The following is a 23575-nucleotide window of genomic DNA, read 5'->3' on the forward strand; positions in this document are numbered from 1 at the left end:
ATGTGTTCGATTGAGCTCTTTTGTCATGTGCAATTATTTTGAAAAAGCTTTAGTTTTAGATCTGTGCCTAAAATTAGAACAAAAACTAGTGGTGTTAATAAATCGGACTGATAGAGGCAAAGTTATCAGACGTTACTTTTACTGTGATTATTCATGCTTGCTTCTTTTTGAAAGGGGAAATGGATTCCTTACGAAGGGGGGCCTCCAGTTCCTCCTCATTCTTTTAACTCTTATTCATACTCTTTCACAGGATGTACTTATTCGTCTCTTGTTCCTCTGGTTATGCTGAGGCATTTTTCTCATTTACTTCAGCGTAACAGAGACCACAGGCATGTGGCATATGTTAAGCCGCTCGAGGGATCCTGAGCGTGTGATCAGTAATGTTACATTCCTGACATATTAGTGATGTATCACTACATGATAGATTTATATTTAATTTTTCTGGCAATATGAACTCAAGTAACACTGTTAATATTCATAGAATATAAACCCCCTTGTTACCCATTCAAAGCAAATTCAAAAGTATTTTAGTAAAACAAAAAGTGTTTATTTATATGGAATTTTCAAGCACCTCGGTATTTTAGAATATATTGTTTAGTGCCCATTTCAAAGAAAATTCTAAAGTATTTGAATATATACAAAAAAAGCTAAAGTATTTAGGCGTTTGAATATTCTATAAATACAGATATAATATATAATATAAAATCATCTATTATATTATATCTAGATTTATAGAATATTAAACCCCTCAATAGTTTTGCATTTGAATTTGCTGGCAATATAGAAAAAAGGTCCTCTCGTTAACCATTTCAAAGCAATTTCAAAAGTATTGAGATTTAAATATTCAAACAAAACATAACACTGTGTAAATTGAATTGTGATTATTTTGAAACAGGTTTCTGTCTGCCATTGGTTGTAAAAAGGTGGATGAGGAAGAATTTGGCTCGACAGACCAGCCTCTCAGACAAACAGAGCAATGTTTAGATAGCACCTCAGTGTTTGCACTTTTCAGTTTCCTTCTAGTTGACGCTGCATGTTAAACTGGTTTATGAGATAGCATCCAAATTACTATGATCAGTTGCAGCTAAGTAGTAAAACTTTTAGGAAGTAGCATAACTACATTATTCTGTACTGTACTGATGGGTTTCACACTAAAGCAGAAAGTAGATGAATGCATTTTGACTGGATGATTTTGCAGAAAGTGGTTTCTAAGAACTGAAGTTTCAGCACAAACGTTGCTGACCTGGTCAGTGCATTTTGCTGTGGGTGAGATGTGAATGTTTTTCGTCTTAGTGGTCTAATATATTTAGCATCATAGCTTTGATCCAGTTGCTTAACACCAGTCAAACAATCAAGCCTCTTGATGAAATGCTAATATGTAGTATTAGACAAGCCTAATTATTAGTGGTGAAATCTTATTGAATTCACCCATTTTAGTGATATTCTATACTTTAATGAGTGTTCATGGATATGATTCCCAGATAATGCTTAAATAAATAGTATAATTGATGTGTAGTAGAAGTAAATAAATACAGGAAATAAAATAGGTCTGTAAAAGTCAGTCAGTGTTGATAAGGCTGATGTTGTCTGTCTTTAGGGAGTCGTGCCTATGTGCTGCTGTCCCTCAGTCAGCAGGATGGCATCGAGCAGCACATGGACTTTGACAACCGCTACACCCTGCTGGAGCTTTTTGCAGAGACCACCTCCTCTGAAGAGCACGGCATCTCCTTTGAGGGCATCCATCTTCCACAGGTACTCATCTTCATCTCCACTCTAGTCTGAATAACTGTCCAAAACCTAGTCGGGCACCTTGATGTCTGCTGGCAGCGTGCGAACCCATACTGGATCCCATAAGTGATGATTTATGACAGTTGTCATTGACAGCAGCTCATGCAACACACCAAATACCACTTCCATGAAGTGCATGAGATTTTTAATTTGACAAAGCAAGGTGTCTTATAAGTCTTCATATGTATTGGGAATGTGCCTGTGTTGCCTAAATTGGCAACTTGCAAGGTTTTGCTAAGAGTACCTTTATCAATAGTAGACATATATTGTTGAGCTTGTGGGCTAGTGACACAAAAGCTCTTTTATTTATTTATTTATTTTTCTTTTAAGGGATAGTTCACCCCAAAAAAGTATATAATTAATTACTCACCCTCATGTCGTTCCAAACCTGTAAGAAGGGTGAGTAATTAATGACGGAGTTTGAATTTTTGGGTGAACTAGCCCTTTAATTTAAAAATACTTAAACTGCAATTCATACATTCATTCTCTTAATTAAAAATTATCATTAAAAACGTGGTATAGTATGAGAATTTAAAAAATGTCCTGATATTATAAGAGAAGAAAAGGCCTCTGTGGGAGGAAATTGAAAAGTAGTTTGGTACCATATTTCATTATTATTTATTAGAAAAAACAAACAGTGAAGCAGTTTTGTTTAAATATTATAAATATTTGAATAAATCTTATTATATTTAACTTAAAATATTAGACCAAATGATTTGATTTCAGCTAGTATCCAAAGCAACATTTCTCATTTTCATTTAAAATAACAAAAATTAGTATTCAAATAAATTAATAGAATTAATAAAAACTATATGGACATTAAAAAAGCGATAACTAAAAAAAATGCATTTTATATTAACCAAATAAAAAATTGAAAATTTATATCCAAAGATTGCATTTCGAAGATCTATTGCTTGGACACTCTTTGTCATTGACACTGTACATATTTTTCTGTTGTAGATTCCAGGCAAGCTGCTTTTCTCTCTGGTGAAGCGTTACTTGTGCGTCACTTCATTGATGGATAAGCTGAACACGGCGGGGGTGGAGTCCTCCTCTGAGCGTCAGGACGTTGGCCCCTCCTCCTCCACGGCAGCCTACCAATCAGAGTACGCTCGTGTACAGCGGGAGTTCGAGTTCACCATGGCCATGGCCAACCTCATCTCGGAGCTGGTGCGGGTCATGGGCTGGGACCGAAACCGGCAGCTGCCCCTCACCTCCACAAGCGCATGCAGAGGGGTTGAGGAAATAAATAACGAAATCCTTAAACACCCCATCCGTTCCATCTTTCAGCCACGCTTCTCCGCTTCGTCTTCCTTCATGGCCGCTACAGCAATGACTGCGGTCACGCCACCAAAGAAGAAGAAAACGGCAAACGGTTTCAAGACGCGCTCTGACTTCACTTCTCGTTCGGCTTATGTGGAGTATGTGCAGGACAACCTGAAGAGTGGCATGTTGGTCCGTATGCTGGAGGACTATGAGGAGGTCAGCACCGGGGATGAAGGAGAGTTTCGTTACAGTAACGACGGCTCGCCACCGGTGCAGGTTAGTGCTGTGTGAATGCATGAAGCTCATCAAACACTTTATATGCTGCTCTCATTCAGTGTAGACTCTGAAAAGTGTAAAAACAATTGATTATAATCATTTAGGAAAAACATGGAAATGCGGTATTTGCTGCCATTTTTCATATAGCAGTTTACCTTAGAGCTGTTTTTGCATATGCACATTTGGTTATCCGTTGAAAATTGATCTGTTATTTATGTAATATGTGAGTGAATGAGCTCTTGAATAGGCAGGTATATATAGACAAGAATTGTGTGTGTATGTGTATGTATATATAAAACATTTTATATAGTGTTTGGATGCTTCGTCAGACATATTGACACAGGATGACCATTGTACGCTTTCTAGTTTAAAGTGAGCAGCGTCAGTCTCAAAACAATGAAGCTGTGTTATATCCTCTAATATTTTTATATAAAACCAAAACCTTTCAAGCCTGTGTTTGTTGCTTCTGTCCCCCTCTAAAGACGTGAAGCGCTAAAAGATACATCACAGTTATTTTAACACCAGTAGCAGTGAAAATTGATACTTTCACTAAAACGCTGCAGAAAACTAACATGCAGCAAACACAAATAAACCAAGTTTGTGACCATTTCTTTTTTAATGACAAGCATTATTAATCAGCCTGTTAAAAGCATTTCATAATAAACATATAACTGGAAAAATTATTTGTATATGGCAAGAAAAGACCACGAATAAACTGACATTTGTTTTCTGCTCATGATAAGAGCAGTTTGATTGTACATAGTTTGTTTTTGTTTTTTTAGTAGATACGTATTGTATTCAAATAAAAAATGGTCTAGACTTCCCCTGAACCCCCATACAGTAACTTTACTCCGCCACATGGCCTTCTGCCATACATAGGGATTTAAATATAAAATTAATGGTAGCCTAATAAAACACCTAATCTTACCTTTTATTATTCATGTAAACTTTTCTCAACTCAATAAATATTTTAATTTGTTTTGTAGAAAACTACTCAAACCACTGCTTTGGCCCAATAATATCCTCATCTTTGATTTTATTGGATGTTTTGGATTATTGTTGCCCAGATGGGAATGTATAACTATTTCAAAAAAGCATTATCTAGACCTCCACTGGGAAGGAACTAATATAGAGACCGGACGGGAGCTTTAATTTAATAGCACTGACATAAATGCATCCTTGAATGCAATACAAGTCGCTTTATGTAAAAGCATCTGCCAAATACACAAATGTAAATGACAAATAAAATACTAATCAACATTTGATCCCAAGCTAGCTTGCATCTGTTCGCTGGCAGCTTAATTTAGGATGCATTTGCAACCTAATCTGGCATAGGTTTTCCCTTTTTGTAGTTAAATGTGATTTATTTTGCAAATTTACTGTTGCTTATAATATTTATTGTTAAAATTATAATCACACATCAGGGATTTAAACTGTAGACATGTTCAAATTTTTTTTATACGTTTTTGCAAAAATTGCCAATAGAAAACGACCTCCTGAGTTTGGTAGTTAGTCATATCTGAAGGTGAAGGGTCTCCTTTCACTACACATTTGTTGAAAACTTAAAGATATTCAGGCCCTAATTACACTGTTTATAGAAATACTGCCTGTACAAACCTTGATGTCTGTCATGGCTTTTGCAGGTGTACTGGAACTCCCTGTCCAGGACCTACTGGGTGCACTGGCATATGATTGAAATAATGGGCAACGGCAGCGGAGGACAGGCGGAGAAAGAGACTCAGGAGAAGGCCTCGTCCCTCACAGAGACAATCAAACTCACTACTGGTAACTCTCACACTCAACCACATGATCGTGTGTGTGTGTTTTATGTGTGTCTCCATCACTTTATATGAAACCACCAGTGTTTTCTTCTGTGTTTGTGAACGTGGCAGTGAGTCAGACGTTCTTCTCAAAGCCCCCTGGTGGGCTGTACACATTGCCTTACCTGATGGAGGGCTCTCTGGATGACACAGACACCCTGAGCCGTTCTGAATGGTGGGAAGTGCTGTTTTTCATCAAGAAGTTGGAACCCAAGCAGCAGCAGGAGATCAACAACATCCTGCGACAGAGCCTCGATGAGCCGGTACTCGCATCTCTCCTACACTCTTCACACTGGGTAGAATAGAGGCTAGCAAAACAAAGGATTTAGAAAAATTGAAAACAATCAAAAACATTACAATCCTAAATCTCATGAAATCTCTCGATTGAGTAGGTCTTATTATACGTATTTCCAGTATCGATGGCAAGAAAGGGGAAAAAATCTTGAAGAAAATTAAGTTTGTTTTTTGCTGTTGTTGTTTATTACTATTACAAAAATAGCTTTCCCAACGAAACACAGCATCTCAACAATACTGCAGCGAGAATAATAGTTCCGCCTTCTTTCAGTGCATTTGTATAATACAATATATATATACATTTGGACGGTGTTTTGCAAATCTTCCCACACTGTGACTTAGACATGTGGGGGCGTGTTTGAATGAGCCGTTTTAGGAGGGCGTGGTCAAGTCTTAATTTTTATAAAGCATATCTCTTTGGTTTTGAGACTTTAATCTTTGCAACTTCAGGGATCTTATCTATGCACAAACAGCTTGTAACACTCCAAAGAGAAAGAAACTTGAAATCGCATCATATGACCCCTTTAATTTTTTTCATGGAGGTCTACTAACATTACTGCTCTGGTAAGTAATATAGCCTACTAAAGAAATCTAATAAAATAACCAATAGTAAAATCACACTGCATAGTTTTGGTTTTAGGGAGGAACGAATGTGCGCCGCTGTGGAGAGAAAGAAGTTGCGTTAAACGAAATGCGGCTATTTTTTGTAATAGTTTTACCTCATGTCGTCTTTTTTTATGATCCTTGGAAGCCAAAATCGAAATCAACAATAAAACTGGCTTTATATCACAGCCACAGGCCTAAAGTGTAAGCAGACATTTGAATGTTTTGTTCTCTCCTGTCATCACAATTAAACAGGGCTTTCATGTTGTGTGCTCTGTAGCTCCTCCACTTGAGCGCGATCTCTCTTTTGAATTGCGAACAGCAAAAATGCATCAGACAAAGTCCTAATATTATTGCAGAATATAGGAACAGCTGGTGACTCTGGCAAGATAGAATTTGCAAGATAATGTCTATATAACAATAATAAATGTATGTGTATTTTATTAATTTCTCCAGTACCGAGAGCAGAACCTTTAACGTCAGAGCTTATCGATACTCCGGCCTTTCATAATTTAGCACCAGGGCCAATTTAATACCAGGTCTCAGTACCCGTCCCTAATTAACATAGAAAATTGATTTTTGAATTATAATTATATTTCACATTATTATTGTATTTACTGGTGGTCAACCGATATATCGCCAAGGCCGATATATCAGCCGATATTTGGCATTTTCAAATATCTGCATCGGCCGATAAGTTTTTCTGTTTGGCCTATGTGTTTGAGGTGGGACTCTTATTTTGTCACCGCTGAGAACAACAGTACCTGAGCACACACGCTCCCATTCCCCCTCTGTTCGCTGTTCTCGTTAACAGTTCTGTCTAATACAGATAGAAGTAGGTCTGAACGATTAATTGCATTTGCGATATGACAAAACACGATTTTTATTTATTTATTGCCAAACACCTTAGTTGTTTGGAATTTGCTTTGGTGAGCTCATCAACAATAATAACAAACATTAAAATACAAACATAAATGCATACATGCATAGCTTTTCAACCGCAGAGGCTGCGATTACACTCACATGACACGCGAGAGTAAAGAGGTGTGTTTGACTCGAAGATCGATCAGTGTATGACATCAAACTACGGCGAGAGAAAGCATAAGGAGACGTCAGCTTGTAGCTCGCGCAGTACTTTGACAACACACCGATTAGTCTAGCAGCGCTGCTTCAAGTTGAACACATCTAAGCAGTCTTCAGAGGAAGCATCAAGTTGGCACACTAGAGTGTTGCCAAGTCTGCGGTTTACCTCCAAAAACGTGATATTTAGCCCCTGAAATGTGAATCTTACCAAGGGAACTTCTCAAAAAAAACGTGTATTTTACCCCCCAGAATGCAATTTTTACTCGTGGACCCCCATCGAAACGTGTTTGGGCTAGTTTTGAGTAGCAATTGGGCAGGTTTTGTTGTGAGAACCTGGCAACCCTTACACGCTACACACGGAAATGTTTGAAAGCGAATATAAGATAATATATTATCTTCGACCGTAAGATAATATAGGCTGTGTGTGTATGTATATATGTATGTATATGTGTGTATGTATGTATGTATATGTGTATGTATATATGTATGTGTTTACATATGTTTATTACAGTGACTTTGAATGACCTAAATACTGAGTGTGGTAAAGCAACAGATATTTCTTTATATTTCTGCAATCTACTTTAGTATGTGTGATTTGTTACTAACTTTCATATAAATGTTTACACCAGGCTTATTTGTCAGTGCTTCATGTTGTCATAATTATGACATGCTTATAAGGCTGGAAGTTCAACAATTCAGTCAATATACTACTTTGATTGTAGTTGGCAAATAAAAATTTAATTTATTTCAATTCATGCATTACCTAATTTCATCGTAACATATATGCCTGGCCTACAGAAAATAACATTTATGTTTAATCTATCTAATATTGTGTTGGTCATACTATACAATGATTTATTGCTTTATTGATCGAGTGTTTGAAAATTGAAAGCGGACAGGAGGAGAGTTCAGCTTCACTGGAGAGGCACGATTGACAAGCTTTAGCTTTATGCATTTGCATATTCATGTAATTTTCACTGTGTACTGTAGGTAAAATGACTGTTACCTTGGCTTTATTTGAAAAAATATGATTCCCAATGCACACAAACTTCCCTAATAGGCCTACTGATTGCCCTGTTGGTTACAGTGTTTTTTTTTTTTTTTTTTTTTTTGTGAAAAATATTTAAGTCATCTGAAGTATAAGTGTGTTAATTTTACACATTTATTTTTTAATCCATTTTCAAATTATTTCAAATTTCTTAAATATTAATTAAAATAAATAAAATTATATTGGCTTTATATCAGCCATCGACCAGCCTGCTTTTCAAGATATCGGCATCGGTTGTCAAAAAACCCATATCGGTCGACCACTAGTATTTACTGTATTTTTTTTATCAATTAAATGCAGTATTGAGCATAAGAGACTTTCAGAACGTTAAAAAACTCTCACTGACCCCAAATCCATTTTATATATTGTATAAATGATTTGGAATATGTATCTTTCTTATCTGTATATTGTATTATCATGGCCATTGGCCACCCTGTTACTTGGATATCAGTATTGTTATTTGCCATTGACAGAAAAAAGAAAAATGAAGAATACATCTCCTCACATTGACAATGTCAATCTACATGTTCCAAATGAACTAGGCAATGACTAATTCCGTCTACTAAATGAGCCTGTTTGGGGTTAATAATGTTGTTTTTTCCGCTCTCTCCTGGTATCTTTCAGATGGTAGAGCTTGACGAGTCGACTCTCATCCAGCTGTCCCTCTCGAGTGACGTGGCGCGGAAAGTCCTCCACTACCTGAAACAGAATTTGCAGGCGTCTTGTCTGGGTGACCTGCTCTGCTCACACACTTTCACCAAGCACTACCTGAACTGTGGAGGTGCCGGCCTCGAGGATGAGGAAATGCTGATGGATAGCTCGCTCGGAGGACAAGGAACTTCATCTTCATCGTTGTCCTCCGCCACAGCATCGTCCTCTTCCTCAGCCTCTTCCTGCACCATGGGCTCTGTGTCCAAGAAAGCTAAAAAAGAGATCCCAGCAGACACGGGCAGCTGTGGCAGCGAGACAGAGAGTGAACTTCCCACTGAAGATGACACAAAGTATCCTGATGACCTGGAGGAGAAGATGAAAGGCAAGCCTTTGTTTTATACATGTTGTGGCTCTCCTGTGAATGTGACTGTTTGTGGAACCCCTTGTTTTGTTCATAATATATTTGCTAGGCAAACAAGAATTTATCTTTAAAGGAGTGTTGTTAGGCACAACACATGAGTTTAGTGTTAACGTTAGAACTTTCTGCATTAATAATACAGAGTTCAGCTGATTGCCATCACCGATGTGCATATTTATATTGGTACGGTTGTATGATTTCTGCAAACTGCATGCAGAAGCGGAATCCAGTCATAAAAATGGAATTTATAGTATAATACAGATTCTTACAGAATTTGGCAAAGTTTAGGATGAATAAATCTGAAGTAGGGCTATACACTTAATCAGATCGATATAGATTAGTGTCTGTAATAGTGTCTATTAAACTGCACAGACTGCTTTTTAAATATGAAAAATACATGTCTGTGTGAACGAGTGGCGTAGTTTTATTTACTGCACATAATCCATGGTGTTTAAAACATTTTCACACAGTTTTAGTTCACGTTTTAATTTAAACAGTAGGTAAACCAAGTTGTACAGTGCTTTATTATAAAAAAAAAATTAAATAAGGGTTCGTACAAGGTGCTTAAAGTGCTTGAAGTAGTTTGAATTTGACTTTTTGAAATTTAAGTCCTGGAAAACCCTTGAAAACAGCCATATTTTTGAGAAGGTACTTGAAAAGTACTTGAATTTTTAAAAGGCAGTATTCGGGATGCACGATATTATCGGACTGATATCGGAATCGGCCGATAATGGCTTTAAATGTAAATATCGGCATTGGCCTGATAGAAAATATGCGGATATGTCTTGCCGATAAGATGAATACGTTATCTCACATGTGCTCAGGGTGTGCTAGTGATTAGTTCACATCAGCAGTGTGGCTCATTCTTGAAGCAAAGTTTTGTCTGAATGACGATTAGATTGACTGTTTTGGATCGCTGGATTTAATCAGTGAACGCACATAAAGAATGACACGTTCAGTGTGTGATAGAGTAAACGGTAATAACACGTTTATTACCAGCCTCCCCCAGGTCCTAACGCCCGTTCGGTAAGGAGTTTCAATCTGGAGGGGGTGCTGTTTGTCTACTTCTAATTTAATTAAAAGTAAAATAGCCTACACAAATAACATTTAGACTGTTTCTGATTAAATAAAGCAGTAATTGATGTCATAAAAAAATGCATATGTTTTGATTTAATGGTCAGAAGCTAGCTTACATGAAAAAAAATCACAAACATGACACTTGTAAATTAAATAATTTTATATATGCCGATTTATTCATTAATATTTTATTTTTTAAACAAATCATGAGCTCTAAAAGATTTTCTGAATTTTTTACAACTCTTTTGTTTTAGACCATTTACAAATGTTAAATCTTAAAACAAAATATTAGGGTTAACACTGCATCTTTCTGGGGGGGGGGGGGGGGGCGAATGCAGCGATTGATGTATAGTTTATTTATAGTTATTTTCAAAGCTTCAATGTACTGTTAAAAAACCTTCATTATTTTTTATTTAATTCTAATAAATAAGTTCTTGTTAAAAACCAACCAAAATTAAAAATATTTTGCTTATAATTTCTGCACAGGAGAGACTTCTTGTTTCCAAACAAAAGGAAATATATCGGTATCGGCCAAAATTAGTTGGAAAATATCGGCAAAAATCCAATATCATGCATCCCCTAGGCAGTATATATGAAATTAGTGTTCGTTTTTTTTTCCCCCGATAAAACAACCTTTTCACACAAAGCGCTTCTGATATAAATACAGAGCCATTTCCGGAGCGCGCACAAGATCTTGTTATATTAAACATGACGATATTCCTTGAGGTGAAAAGCGGTCTCACAATGTCAAATATAAAGTTTAGTTTTTGGTAAAACCTTTGATGGTGCTTGCATTGTATTGTTCGGTCTTTTATTGCATACATGTGCTGTTTGTTTGTTTGTTTGTTTCCAATCACGTGCGTTTGGGAATGCATATGAAGTCTGACGCATTTTGTTGTACCGTTATCATTTAAAAGCGTGGGGCACGTCTCCATCTCAGCAGCTCGGTCTAGAAACTCTGCATTTGCTGTGAGTTTGGGTTGCTTAACGATCATCTGGGAAAACAGTGCACGTTCTCACTAGATTTGTAACATAAATCATTTATAAACCTATGCCAACACAGGAGAATACATCAACATATTTCTAAATAGGCGATTTGTTGTACATTGCGATTTCAAAATAAAACTATAAACCCTCGCTCTGAGTTTGCATGTGACCAAATATTAAAATTAAATGGATTTAAAGGTCCATGAATCATGCTGTAAAGTGAAGCATCACCAGGCCGTTGGCGCCCTCTGCAGGTATTTGCTATAATACATAATGTACTTGGTTGTTCATATTTTGAGTAGGCATATTAGATTATGTAGGCGTATTTTAAGTGTTGTTCAATAAAATCATGTAATTACTTGGTTTTGATACTTGATCTTTATTTGAACCAATTATTGTTGCCTCATTAGTTATTTATAAATAGTCATACTAAAGCCTATTTGAATTTTACTCGAGTCTATTTGAATTACTTAAAAATATCAGATTACTCAATTGTCAAAATAATCAGTAGATTACTTAATTACCGAAATAATAATCATTAGTAAAAGCCCTAGATTAGTTAAAATATTTCAAAATACAACTGCATTGTTTTGATTTGTGTGATTTAAGACAAATATTTTGTCTTTTAAAAATAGAATTAAAATACTGTCTCGTTCTAGTTGAACCAAGTTATCTGTATTTTGTCTCATATCGTGAGCTTAGTGTATTGTCTCACGATATGAGACATTGCGTCGATAAGCGGTGATTATAGCTCGTAATTTTCCAAGTGAATGATATTCAATCATATATTCATGAAAAAAAAATCAGTTTGAATAAGGAAAGCGATAACTTTGGCATAGTATCCTTTCAAATGTTAAAGTTGCCACAGTCATTACATGCTTTTGTGCTGCACATTATTTGTACAATTTTGTTTTAATAGTTTATTAGAATTTGAAAAATAATGATATTGTTTGATAAGTGAGATTTTAGTCGTTGAAAACCAAAAACGTAGTGCTTAAAGTCTTTAAGTCCTGGAATTTCATTTTGCTGTTTCTGTATGAACCCAAAGGAATTGTTCGATTTTGATAAATTTGTATTAAATCATAAAACAGAATCAAGAAAAAATGAAACATAATTTAGGAAGAATAAAAGATTTCATAGGGTCTTATATTGGTTAGTTTACAGTGACTCGTCTGATCAGAATTTAGAGTCAAAAGTATCCATTTAGATACTTTTATCCAACATGACTTTTGCTGAATGACATGATTATTGATGCACTGGATTTTTTCCCTATGCAACAGGAAATGATGCATTTCGCAGAATGTGTTCTGAGCATTAGGCAGCAAAAGTTTTTGGCTGATAACTGTTTGTAATGTAGCTAATAAGTGTTCTTCATATGGGGTGTTTGAATCTTCCGTTGGGCTGCATTTCAGTTCTCAAAATTTGATTTCCATTGACTTGATGATAATGATATTTGCATACAGTTATATTTGCATACTGAATTGTAAATCGTCTTCCTTAAATATAGTTAACCATTTGCAACTTCACAGTGAGAAAGTGTAGCATTTAAAAATAACAATAAAAAAAAAAAACGGTGACAGATGCTGACCAGTGCTAAGAATAGTGCCTCCATGTGTAAATTCAGCAGATGATTTATCAGACATGACAAATATTAAATATGAGTAGACCCAATGTACCTGTCTAGTTAAAGACAATTTTTCATGCTAATTGCTATTCTGAGTGTTGTACAATTCTCTGAACAAAATCAGCCACATCCATCCAGCAACATATCACATCAAGCCATCAGTTTCTTTGTAAAATTGTTCATTTGATAAAAGCAGTGAAGTGTTTAGAGCAAGTAGATGTCCATTTCTTCCTCTAAGCAAGTGATTTCTGTTCTCTGCAGTGTTCAACAGTCCGAAGGTGCAGGGTAAGAAGAGCTCCCTAGAGAAGATAGGAGAGGTGGTGGACATCATGAACAAGAGCAGCTCAGACTCAGGACTGCAGCTGGCTGGCATGAAGGTCATCAGTAAGATTCTGGAGGAGGAGGGACCTCAGGAGAGGAGCACCCTCAGATCAGACTCGGCACAAACCATCCGGTGAGTTTCAGAGACCATTGACTCTGTCTACTTTCAGCTCTGCATTCGTATGCTAATTGAATGTCTTTCTTACACTTAATTTAAACATCAATATTACAGGTGCTAAGAAAACTATACCACTCGTAGATTACTCTGTTGTTATCAGTGGACCCTTTCCAAATTTCTGGGGGTTTTAGAAGAAGTTATAAGTAATATAACACAAAACATTGTGTTATAGATGTGCATTTAATAATAAAAAAAAAGCCTTTGCTAGATTTACCCTTAATAACTATAGAAACAGTCTGTGAAAAGAGTCCTTTGCCTACATGCAATGCATAAAACATTACGTTCCATAAAAAGTAAATGTTACCTGAGGGAACACTTTATTTTAAGGTGTCCTTGTTACACATTACATGTACTACTTATTATAATAACAATAAATTATGCTTAATTATATGCATAATTTATAATTATATAAGTAACCCTAAACCAAACCCTAATTCTAACCGTAACCATATAGTAAGTACATGTAGTTAATTAATATTACTCATTTAAATGTCTAATTACACTGTAACAAGGACACCTTAAAATAAAATGTAACCGTTACATTATTACTAGGTTATATAAAAATAATAATTATGGCTGGCAAGGTAGGGCTGGGCGATTTTTAACTAGTCAACTTGAAAATGTAAATACAACATGATTCAAGTAGCTTTTTCTTTATTAACCCTCTAGTTAAAGGAAATGATCTTGCATTGGTAACAAGCCTCCTCAAGTTTTCGAGTTTAAATCCCCCAACCAGAGTTGTTTTCTTAAATCAAAGCATTATCTTACTTAATCCTTGATTTGTAGTTTATATTGCAAATAGTTTTCAAATAACTTTCTTGTCTTTTTCAGTGACAAAGTCTTAAAGATGTTGGTGGAGATGATTGGCAGTCAGCCCAAGCAGAACGCTGTCACTGCGCTGCTGCTGACCCGCAGTCTAATGCTGAAATACGAGTGGAGGGTCTCATTCGCCACAGAGGGGGGTGTTAAAGCCACCCTGTGCTGCATGCAGGAGTATCCTACCTGTATACAGGTGCAGCAGATTGCACTGGCGGTGAGTGAGGATTTATGTGAACTGAATTCTTATGTCTTCAAGGGAGTGAGGTTTATGAGTTTCTCCTGTCCAGTATTTCACTGTTCATCCAGTCATATAAAACCAAAGTTACTGAATCAGTGTGACTAGAACATTAATGAACATCATAATTGTTTTTGGTTACGTATGAGGGTTGCTGTTTAAAAAAGAAAAAAAGGAATTCAGACTCTCAATAAGACGACAATTTTTTTAATTGAATTCTTAACTATTGTGCGTCAATTTAAAAAAAAAAAATTTTTTACAGTGAAGTCCTTAGAGGTCAAGAATGTCCATTCAAATTATGTGTTTTTTTTTTTTTTTTTTTTTTTATTTGCACTGGCATAGATCTTTTTATCAACATGAGTCCTGATCATAACTTCCAAAAATAAATTAATTTTCAAGATTTTAACCCTTTAAATGCCAGTTTGTGCACTTGATGCCACACAATTTTTTTTTTTATTATTTTCTATATACTAAATGCTAAGCATTTGGATTATTATAGTCTTGAATATGTCAATGATTAGCAACAATCTTAATTTTGATGCATTTTATTTATTTATTTATTTTTTTTGCAGTGTGATATTAAAAAAACAAACAAAACAAACCAACTAGCATCCGTGCACACAACATTCTCAGTGCACGCATACAAACCACATTCTGATATCACTGCTAATAATATACGCCCACTTAATTATAATTTCAATTCAGTTGGCTTTTTTGAGCAGAAGCAGAAACCGGAAAAAAATGCAAACCTGAGAAAAGGGTGGAAAATAGTAAAAATGTTAAATATAGTAAACATTTTTAATCCTTGCTAACAGAATGAAAGCCTATTACCAAAGAATGCATGACTTTTTGCTTAAATGGCACGGAGATGAAATATTGTGCTTTTAATGGGGACGTTTTTGTCCTCTTGACAGTCGCGGTAGCATGGTGTCGTGTTGTTTCCACCAGCGCGGCAATTTTTTTTTCATTACTAATTGATGGATGTCTAAAATATAAAAATAAGGAGAAGCCTAAAACAGGACCGAGTCCTGGCCCACGTCTGAACTATGACGTGAAAATTGGCCCGAAACCCGGCCCTAGGGGCGTAAAAAAGTCGGGGCCCATCAGGGCCGGGCTGAAATGCAGGGCTCTAGCAGAATTACTGCATTCTTTACAATTCGGTTCCTTTTTTAAATCATATTGTCAGTACGTTGCAAGTGTACATTTGAAGGATCCTATTGAAATAAAAATGAATTGCTTTCTCCAGACTCTGAAGGTCATCACAGGTGCCAGTAAACATGACCCTCGCAGTGTGGGTGGCTGTCTGCCCCTTTCTGAGTCTGGCACTCAGATGATGCTGGAGATTTTTGCGAGCATAGGTTCTGCTACACCTGAAGGCTCCAAAGGGCTCCTGTGTACCATCCCTTCTGCCATTGACCTCATGCTCAGCACGGCAGGGTAAGAGGTTTGAAGTCTGCTTTAGATGTAGGGTCTTTGTTTGCTGAATTCACATTAATTTTTCTCCTGTGGTTTGAGCAGTTGTGGTTTGTCCGTGCGGAATGGGCTGCTGGTCATCATCATGCTGATTTCCAGCCACAAGAGCCTGGCAGAGCAGCTAGTCGCCTGCAATGTCAGTGCCACGCTAAAGAAGTGCCTTTCTGCTCAGAATCAACACAGCATGCTGGCTATTATCGCCCTCAACCACATCTCCATGGTTCACAAACTGGAGAAAAAAGGTACCATCATGCATTAATTAAACTGCTTGCCAAATTGAACTGCTATTAAAAAGCCCTGCATTTGTAAAGGCATTGGGCTAAAATATATAGTCATCTCCAACACACTGATTTCTACACTCCTGTAATAAACAGTATGCTAATAAAGCAATGCACATTCATTCTTGACTTCGATTACACGTGTTAGTGCCTTATTTGAAGTAACGCGCAGCTCTGTTTGCCTCTGTAGAGTCTCAAGATGAGCATGACTTTAAGGACACAGAGCTGAAGATGTTGGTGGTGAGTCTGAAGGAAATGCCAGCCACTAAAGAGGTTATACTGACCCTGGAGCAGCTGCTCTGTGACGACGCCTCCCAGCTGGAGGACGAGAGAAATGAGGTAACGCGCAGCAGAGACACCTTCCAGGACCTCATCCGCCTCATGGACCAGCACAGAGTGGATCGGGCTGTACAGCTGTCCATCCTGAGGTGAGCTCTTGACTTATTTAGGTAATAAATAGTTAACAGCTATTTCAAGCTACTTTGAGGTAGATGTACTCATAAAAATATGTCTAGGTCACATTTGACCCTAAAATCCAAGGATTTGTGTAAAAAAAAAACATCTAAATTCATTGGGCTCATCTACCTCAAAGTAGCTTGAATATATATTCATATGTGTGTGCATATGTGTAAACTTATGCGTGTGTGTGTATATATAGTCATTAAATTCTCATATTTGCAATACTGTTTTTTTTTTTTTTATTCTATCACAGCAGAATTAATGCTTTTGTTAATACGTTTTTTTGTGGTTTTTTTGCATTTTTAAAGGGGTCCGATTATGCTTTTTTTCACACTTTGAATTTTAGTCAGTGTGCAGTGTGTATGTTTGGGTATAAAAAAAATCTACAACGTTGCAAATCTCAAAGTCCACTCCAAAGGGAGATATTTTGTTTAAAAAAAAAATCCCTTTTCAAGAACTACAACAAACAGCTGGTTTGTACTACAGTGATGTTTTCCGGGTATTGTGATATCACAAAGCGGCCCATTAGAATATCATTCAAATAAATCGGCCTACAGAAATTCGAATGGTTGGGGGGTGGTTAAGAACGCTTGGTTGAGTGAATCAGACAAGATGGCGACGACGACGAAGTGCACCTGAATAATTATGTAAATATATATGTTACGATCATGAAAACGTTTTTATACATTGCTGACCGTACAATACTGAACAATGCTGTAATCTGCAGAATTTACACTTCAATTATGAGAAAACAGTGTTTCGCATACATTGATTTATTTGTTGTGCCTGCCACAATATCAAAACTGACCGCCACATATAGATTTTCCAAAAGGGTTCGACTTCGTTGAATAAACGAGCACTGCACGTTTCAAAATCGAAACCCGGCGATTTAAAATTATTATTCTTTTTTGTTTAATGTATGAGTTTGGAATGACATCTAAGAGAAAAAAAAAAATGTTTAGTCCTCAAACTACTTGCGCTGTCAAATGATTAATCGCATCCAAAATAAAAGTTTTTGTTTACATAATATGTGTACTGTTTATTTATTTATTGTGTGTATAAATGCACACACATACAGTATATATTTTGAAAATATTTACATGTGTATATACATTTATATATTTAGATTACAAAATTTTATGTATTTAATATATAAACAGCTTTTTTTTTAAATATATACATGTTAAACATACAGAGTACACACTCATATATTATGTAAACAAACTTATTTTGGATACGATTAATCTCTATTAATTATTTGACGGCACTAATTTCAATATTGTGTTGTTGTTTTCGTGATTGTACTGATTATTGTTTTGTTTGCTAATAATATATTTACTATTTCATACTCCACAGGATTTTGAACAAGTTTTTGGATAACTACCAGGAGGATCTGTTGCCGTGGCACGAGAGTATTGAGCCTTGCCTGTCATCTATGACGGCCTTTGTCAGTGACCGAGAGGTACTTTCCCTTCATTAGCTTTATAAGATCATGGTTTCATAACGGTAGTATTTACTTCCTCTTTATCCCCACTTAGGTCGCACAGCAGTTTATCCGCTTCTTATATCGACTTGCATCTCTGAATAAAGACTATGCTGTTGTGATGTGTCGGCTGGGCACCAAAGACGCTCTTATCAAAGCCGTGGACAAACACAGCACCAGCTTGCTCATGCTCACAGAGCTGCGGGACCTGATCAACGACTGTGAGAAGTACGCCAGCCTCTACAAGAAAATGACCACCAGTGTGCTGGCTGGATGTATACAGGTAAAGGGTGGCCTGTTCAGAAATAAATATTCTCAAAATCAACTAGTCCGAGTTGCCTGAACAAGCCTTATATAATTAAGGCTGGTTTCTGGGTCACCTGACCTCGGACAGACTTGTTCCTTAGAAGTTTTTGCATATACATTTAGGTGGAGCTTAACAAAGCAGGTTTTATTGGATGTTCATTCCTACAATGTTTAATGACATGTTCACTTAATTACACACTCCATATCTGGATCTTTAGATGGTCCTTGGTCAGATTGAAGAGCATCGTCGCAGCCATCATCCAATCAATATTCCTTTCTTTGATGTGTTCCTGCGGAACTTGTGCCAAGGTATGTTCATAAAACACTTGTGAGATGTATAATCGTTAAAGGAACACTCCACTTTTTTGGGAAATAGGCTCATTTTATAACTCCCCAAGAGTTAAACAGTTGAGCATAGATCACTGAATCGGATTAGACATTAGCATCTCGCTCAAAAATGACTGAAGAGTTTCGATAATTTTCCCATTTAAAGATTGACTCTTCTGCAGTTACGCCGGAATCAGAGTATAGTTCCTAGCCATATCGGCCTAGAAAATCACAACTTTTAATTTTCCGTCGGGCTTAGTACATGATGTAACTATAGAAGTGTCGAGTTTTAAATAGGAAAATTATCGAAACTCTTCAGTCATTTTTGAGCGAGATGCTAATGGTCTAATCCGATTCAATGATCTATGCTAAGCTACGCTAAAAGTGCTACCGCCAGACCCGGAGATCGGCTGAATGGATTCAAAAACGGTAAAACTCAACTGTTTAACTTTTTGGGAGTTATAAAATGAGCCCATTTAAAAAAAAAAAAAAAAAAAAAAAAAAAAGTGGAGCGTTCCTTTTAAAGCGATAATTCACCCCAAAGTTAAATTCATTATTCACTCATTTAAGTCTAATTTATTCCAACCGATAGATATTTTGATATTTTTTTATATTTATTTTTGATATTTTGTTGTTCAATAATTCGTTAAATACGGATTTATGACACAATGCAGAAGAAAATCTCTGTAGCTATGACTTCAAAGTTTTCTGAAATCATGAGATAGCTCTCTGTGAGAATCATCATCCACATTGTTGTATGGAAAAGAAAATCTTCTTTTGTACTGTACCTACTAAAACGAAAGAATTTGAACTATATCTACTAACAATGTAATAAAATTTGTATCTTTGGGTGAAATATTCATTTAAAAATATGCATTAAGAACACATTTGCGTAACAACTGTGCTTTGTTACTAGCAAAGGTTTAGGTATAACTATCCCTATTACCAAATGTTTTGGTTGATTTGAGTGTGATGTTCTCCAGGCTCCAGTGTAGAACTGAAAGAGGACAAATGCTGGGAGAAGGTGGAGGTCTCCTCCAATCACCATCGAGCTAACAAGCTGACAGACAAAAACCCCAAAACCTACTGGGAATCCAACGGCTGTACCGGCTCCCATTTTATCAACATTTACATGCATAAAGGGGTGATCATCAGGTATGCTGGCCTAGCTACTCTTTATTTAGTGGATGCTGGAAATGAATGCCTCAAATTCAAGATAAAGGGACAAAAATTCCCCTACATGAGTTTCTTTTAATACAATATATGACATAGTTAAGCAATAATCACACAAGCAAATGTGCCGTTTTCCCAAATATCAGCATAATTGTGTAAAAAGCAAAATGTTTTCTTTAAGTTCAGTAAACTTTAGTTACAATATTGTCTATTTTCTTTTTTGCTCTGTTTTAGTTTGCAAAATATAGTAGGTAATAACAGTTCATATGGACATTCGAACAACCCATTCATAAAAACAGTCACTTGTTTTGTTCTGGTGGATTTCTATATTCAAAACTGCACAACATTCATTCATTTGTAACTTCCCTGTCGTGTCTTACTGACATATTTAATATGGTTTGATAAATATTTTCCCTTATAAAGGTAAAACATTGGACCTAGAAACCCTAGAAAATTGCCCTTTAATTGAAGAATACATATGTCACTGCAACTGATGAAGATGCTTTATCATTTTCTTCATTCACAGGCAGCTGACTGTGCTTGTAGCCAGTGAGGACTCGAGTTACATGCCAGCTCGCATTGTAGCCCTAGGAGGAGATGATCCCACAAACATCAATACTGAACTCAACACTGTGAGAAAGCCCTTCTCATTCATCTCCATCTTGCATTTACTGCACATTGAACTTTTAAGATGATACTTTCTTTTCTTTTTTTGTGTTGAACAGGTAAATGTGGCACCCTCCGCCAGTCATGTGGTTTTGGTGGAGAATATGACCCGCTTCTGGCCCATCATTCAGATCAGAGTCAAAAGATGTCAGCAGGTCAGACCTATAGAATGAAATGTGGTTCATTAAAAAAAGGTATACGTAAATCCTGAGGTATTCTTTATTCCACTTCTAGTACAAATTGTTTCTTCCTGTCAACAGGGCGGCATTGACACACGAGTGCATGGGTTTGAGGTTCTGGGGCCGAAGCCCACGTTCTGGCCGGTGTTTAAGGAGCAGCTGTGCTGCCGCACTTATCTCTTCTATACGACAAAAGCTCACACCTGGTGCCAGGAGATCCTGGAGGACAAGAACCAGCTGCTGCAGCTCTTTAACAAGTGAGACCTTCTGCCATAGCTAGTAATTAAGATGGTAGGAGGTGTTATTGTTGCTGATTTGAATTAAAACCCCTTATATTTGTGTGCGTCTCTCTGGGCTTCAGGTTAAACAGTGCCCTGAAACATGAGCAGATGTTTGCTGACCGTTTTCTGCCTGACGCCGAGGCCGCAGAGGCTTTAGGCCGGACCTGCTGGGAAGCTCTCATCACCCCCATCGTACAGAGCATCACTATCTCAGGTAACCAGCACTTACCTGGCTAAAGTCTGGCCAAGTACCACCCACTTAAAAAGGAAGGGACCATCTGATAAACACGCAAAAAGCATTAAACCCCAGTTTTTGTTTCGTTTTTACATGCTGGATAGAGAATGGTTTATGTGAAATATATTATACCACAATAATAGATTAATGCTGAAAAACAGTTATACAAATTATGGTGTCAGCATTCTGAAAAGTGCTTTTATCAATCCGGTGTGTATCCACTTTTATGTGCCGTGTAAACTGGGTGGTCCATTTCGGTTGAATTTCTGATCTCTTTTATAACAGAGACTTCTACTCTCAGCCCTCTGTCCTGGTTGATGAACGAATATTTGGAGAACACTGATTCCTCCAAGGGATGTAAGAGCTCAGCCTCCATCTTCAACTCCCGTGTGCGGCGTCTCACTCATTTGCTTGTCCATGTGGACACCAGCACAGTTGATACAGAAGAGCTCAAACCTCCCATCAAATCCAGTGAGTGCCTTCAAAACAATAAAAACTACAATACTTAATTCTAGAGACTGGAGTGCCACTACTGTGGAGTACTTTATATAGGGTACAACGGGGCTAAAGGCGCCTTTGATATTATTTTCATCTAAACCACTAACATGGTGTAGCACTTTCCAAAACATTCACTTTTCAAGATGCACGTGTATATTTGTCTGATCTTTGACACGATCACGCGGAGCATTGCAAAGTTGATTCTGTGCTTGCTTCATCTAATATTTTATGTTTTTTAAAATGTTGTAGATTTAAGTAGCAAATTAGAATCGCTAAAATTAATGCATATATTTTGAGACAAAGGTCTTAACAATTTTCAGTTTTAAGATAATTAAAGCAACAGTTTTTAAATAACGAAAGAATATGTAAAAGTATGGTATTTGGGGTAAAAAAGCGCCCCTGCTGTTGGGGCTAAAAGGCACAGTAATTAATAGATGGCTGACTTTTCCATTTGTTGACATGGTCAGATGGTAAATATCATATGTTGGGTGTCCACATTAGAGATAATCACCATGTTTAGAATTAAACCATATTTAAAAACATATTAATCATATCATATAATAAAATATAATTTGTTGTTACTACAGTAAATATATATTCAAGTATTATTGGATCTCCTTCAATGCTTTGAGAATCTTTTTGTTTCTGTATTTTTATATTAACATATTTTAACGACAGAAACAAAAATTATTTTATTTTTCACAATAAACAGAAAATAGTAGAAACTTTTCTAAAGTGATTGTTTTGAACAAGTATTAACTTAAACATTGTCAAAAAACATTTATTTTAGCTGAAGTACTTGTATCAATACTGTGTGCCTTTTACCCGTGTGTGGGGTAAAAAGCCCCTCTGCCACCTCATACATTTATAAGATTTTTAAACAAAATAAACAACTTGATTTGTTTTCACACAAAATCTGTTGCTACTGTTCAATGCAAATGTGTATGTTTTTCTGCAGTTTAGGCGCAGTGAATAGCCATTATTTTCTTAAGGTGAGCTTTTAGCCCCGTTGTACCCTATATGAGACATATTTTTTAGTTTAATGTTGGTCCTAAGTCTTTTCTGGTAAGCCAGAGAACAGGTGTGCTGTTTTTAAACCACCTGCTGTAGATTGTGTTAAATGAAGTCTTCTGTATTTCAAGGTATTTTTCTTGTTTTCAGAAGGTATCAACAGAAGCAGAGATTTGAAGAGTAAGTAATAGTGTAGATGCTAATGTTATTTTATGTATTTTGCAGCACCCCATCCATCTGCTCAGCTGAACTCCAAACTAGCCATGACAATGCCTTTTATTCATTTAAATTATTTTCATTAATTCAGTTCCGCTGTCTTTTAAATTTGTTTTTGAATTGTTCTGGCTTCCCATTTAAATTGCTGGTAGGGCTGCACGATTTGATAATTTACGACTGAAATTTGAAAAAAAACATTTCATTTATTTCTGTTGCTTGGATAACAAAATATTAAGAGAAAAACAAACTATATTGAAACAACAGCTTTTATCCATGTTCTGCAGCCATTACAAAGAGTTAACACTTGAGTCCTTGTTACAAGAACCAAACTCGTAGCCGTGAATTTCTATCTGGTCCACTTTAGTCTCTGTTTATCTTTATTATTACTTTTTTTTTTTTTTTCCTAGTCAAGTTTAATATTTTTGTTGTAATGTAGTAATGATAAATTTTTAATATTATATAAAATTTAGTATTTCAATTCTATTTAGCATTGGAAAACTCT

At 36.3% G+C, this 23575-nt stretch overlaps 1 protein-coding gene across 3 annotated transcripts in view; it reads left to right on the forward strand.

The window, feature by feature from the left end:
* Positions 1–23575, forward strand: part of LOC306884700 (cullin-9-like) — a 50882-nt gene that overhangs the window by 10795 nt on the left and 16512 nt on the right. The window contains exons 3-22 of one of the 3 annotated variants that reach the window (XM_079440814.1): positions 1598–1752; positions 2749–3330; positions 4974–5115; positions 5223–5413; positions 8803–9211; positions 13197–13389; positions 14266–14467; positions 15735–15925; positions 16007–16203; positions 16430–16667; positions 18055–18160; positions 18237–18464; positions 18706–18796; positions 19798–19969; positions 20514–20619; positions 20713–20808; positions 20914–21089; positions 21194–21327; positions 21634–21819; positions 23008–23037. In XM_079440814.1, the coding sequence (XP_079296940.1) occupies positions 1598–1752; positions 2749–3330; positions 4974–5115; positions 5223–5413; positions 8803–9211; positions 13197–13389; positions 14266–14467; positions 15735–15925; positions 16007–16203; positions 16430–16667; positions 18055–18160; positions 18237–18464; positions 18706–18796; positions 19798–19969; positions 20514–20619; positions 20713–20808; positions 20914–21089; positions 21194–21327; positions 21634–21819; positions 23008–23037 (3825 nt within the window). The remainder of the gene's footprint in view (positions 1–1597; positions 1753–2748; positions 3331–4973; positions 5116–5222; positions 5414–8802; positions 9212–13196; positions 13390–14265; positions 14468–15734; positions 15926–16006; positions 16204–16429; positions 16668–18054; positions 18161–18236; positions 18465–18705; positions 18797–19797; positions 19970–20513; positions 20620–20712; positions 20809–20913; positions 21090–21193; positions 21328–21633; positions 21820–23007; positions 23038–23575) is intronic. The other 2 variants (XM_079440815.1, XM_079440816.1) reach the window with 2 other exon arrangements.

Source organism: Barbus barbus, assembly GCF_936440315.1.
Source record: "Barbus barbus genome assembly, chromosome: 18".
Taxonomy (NCBI): Eukaryota; Metazoa; Chordata; class Actinopteri; order Cypriniformes; family Cyprinidae; genus Barbus; species Barbus barbus.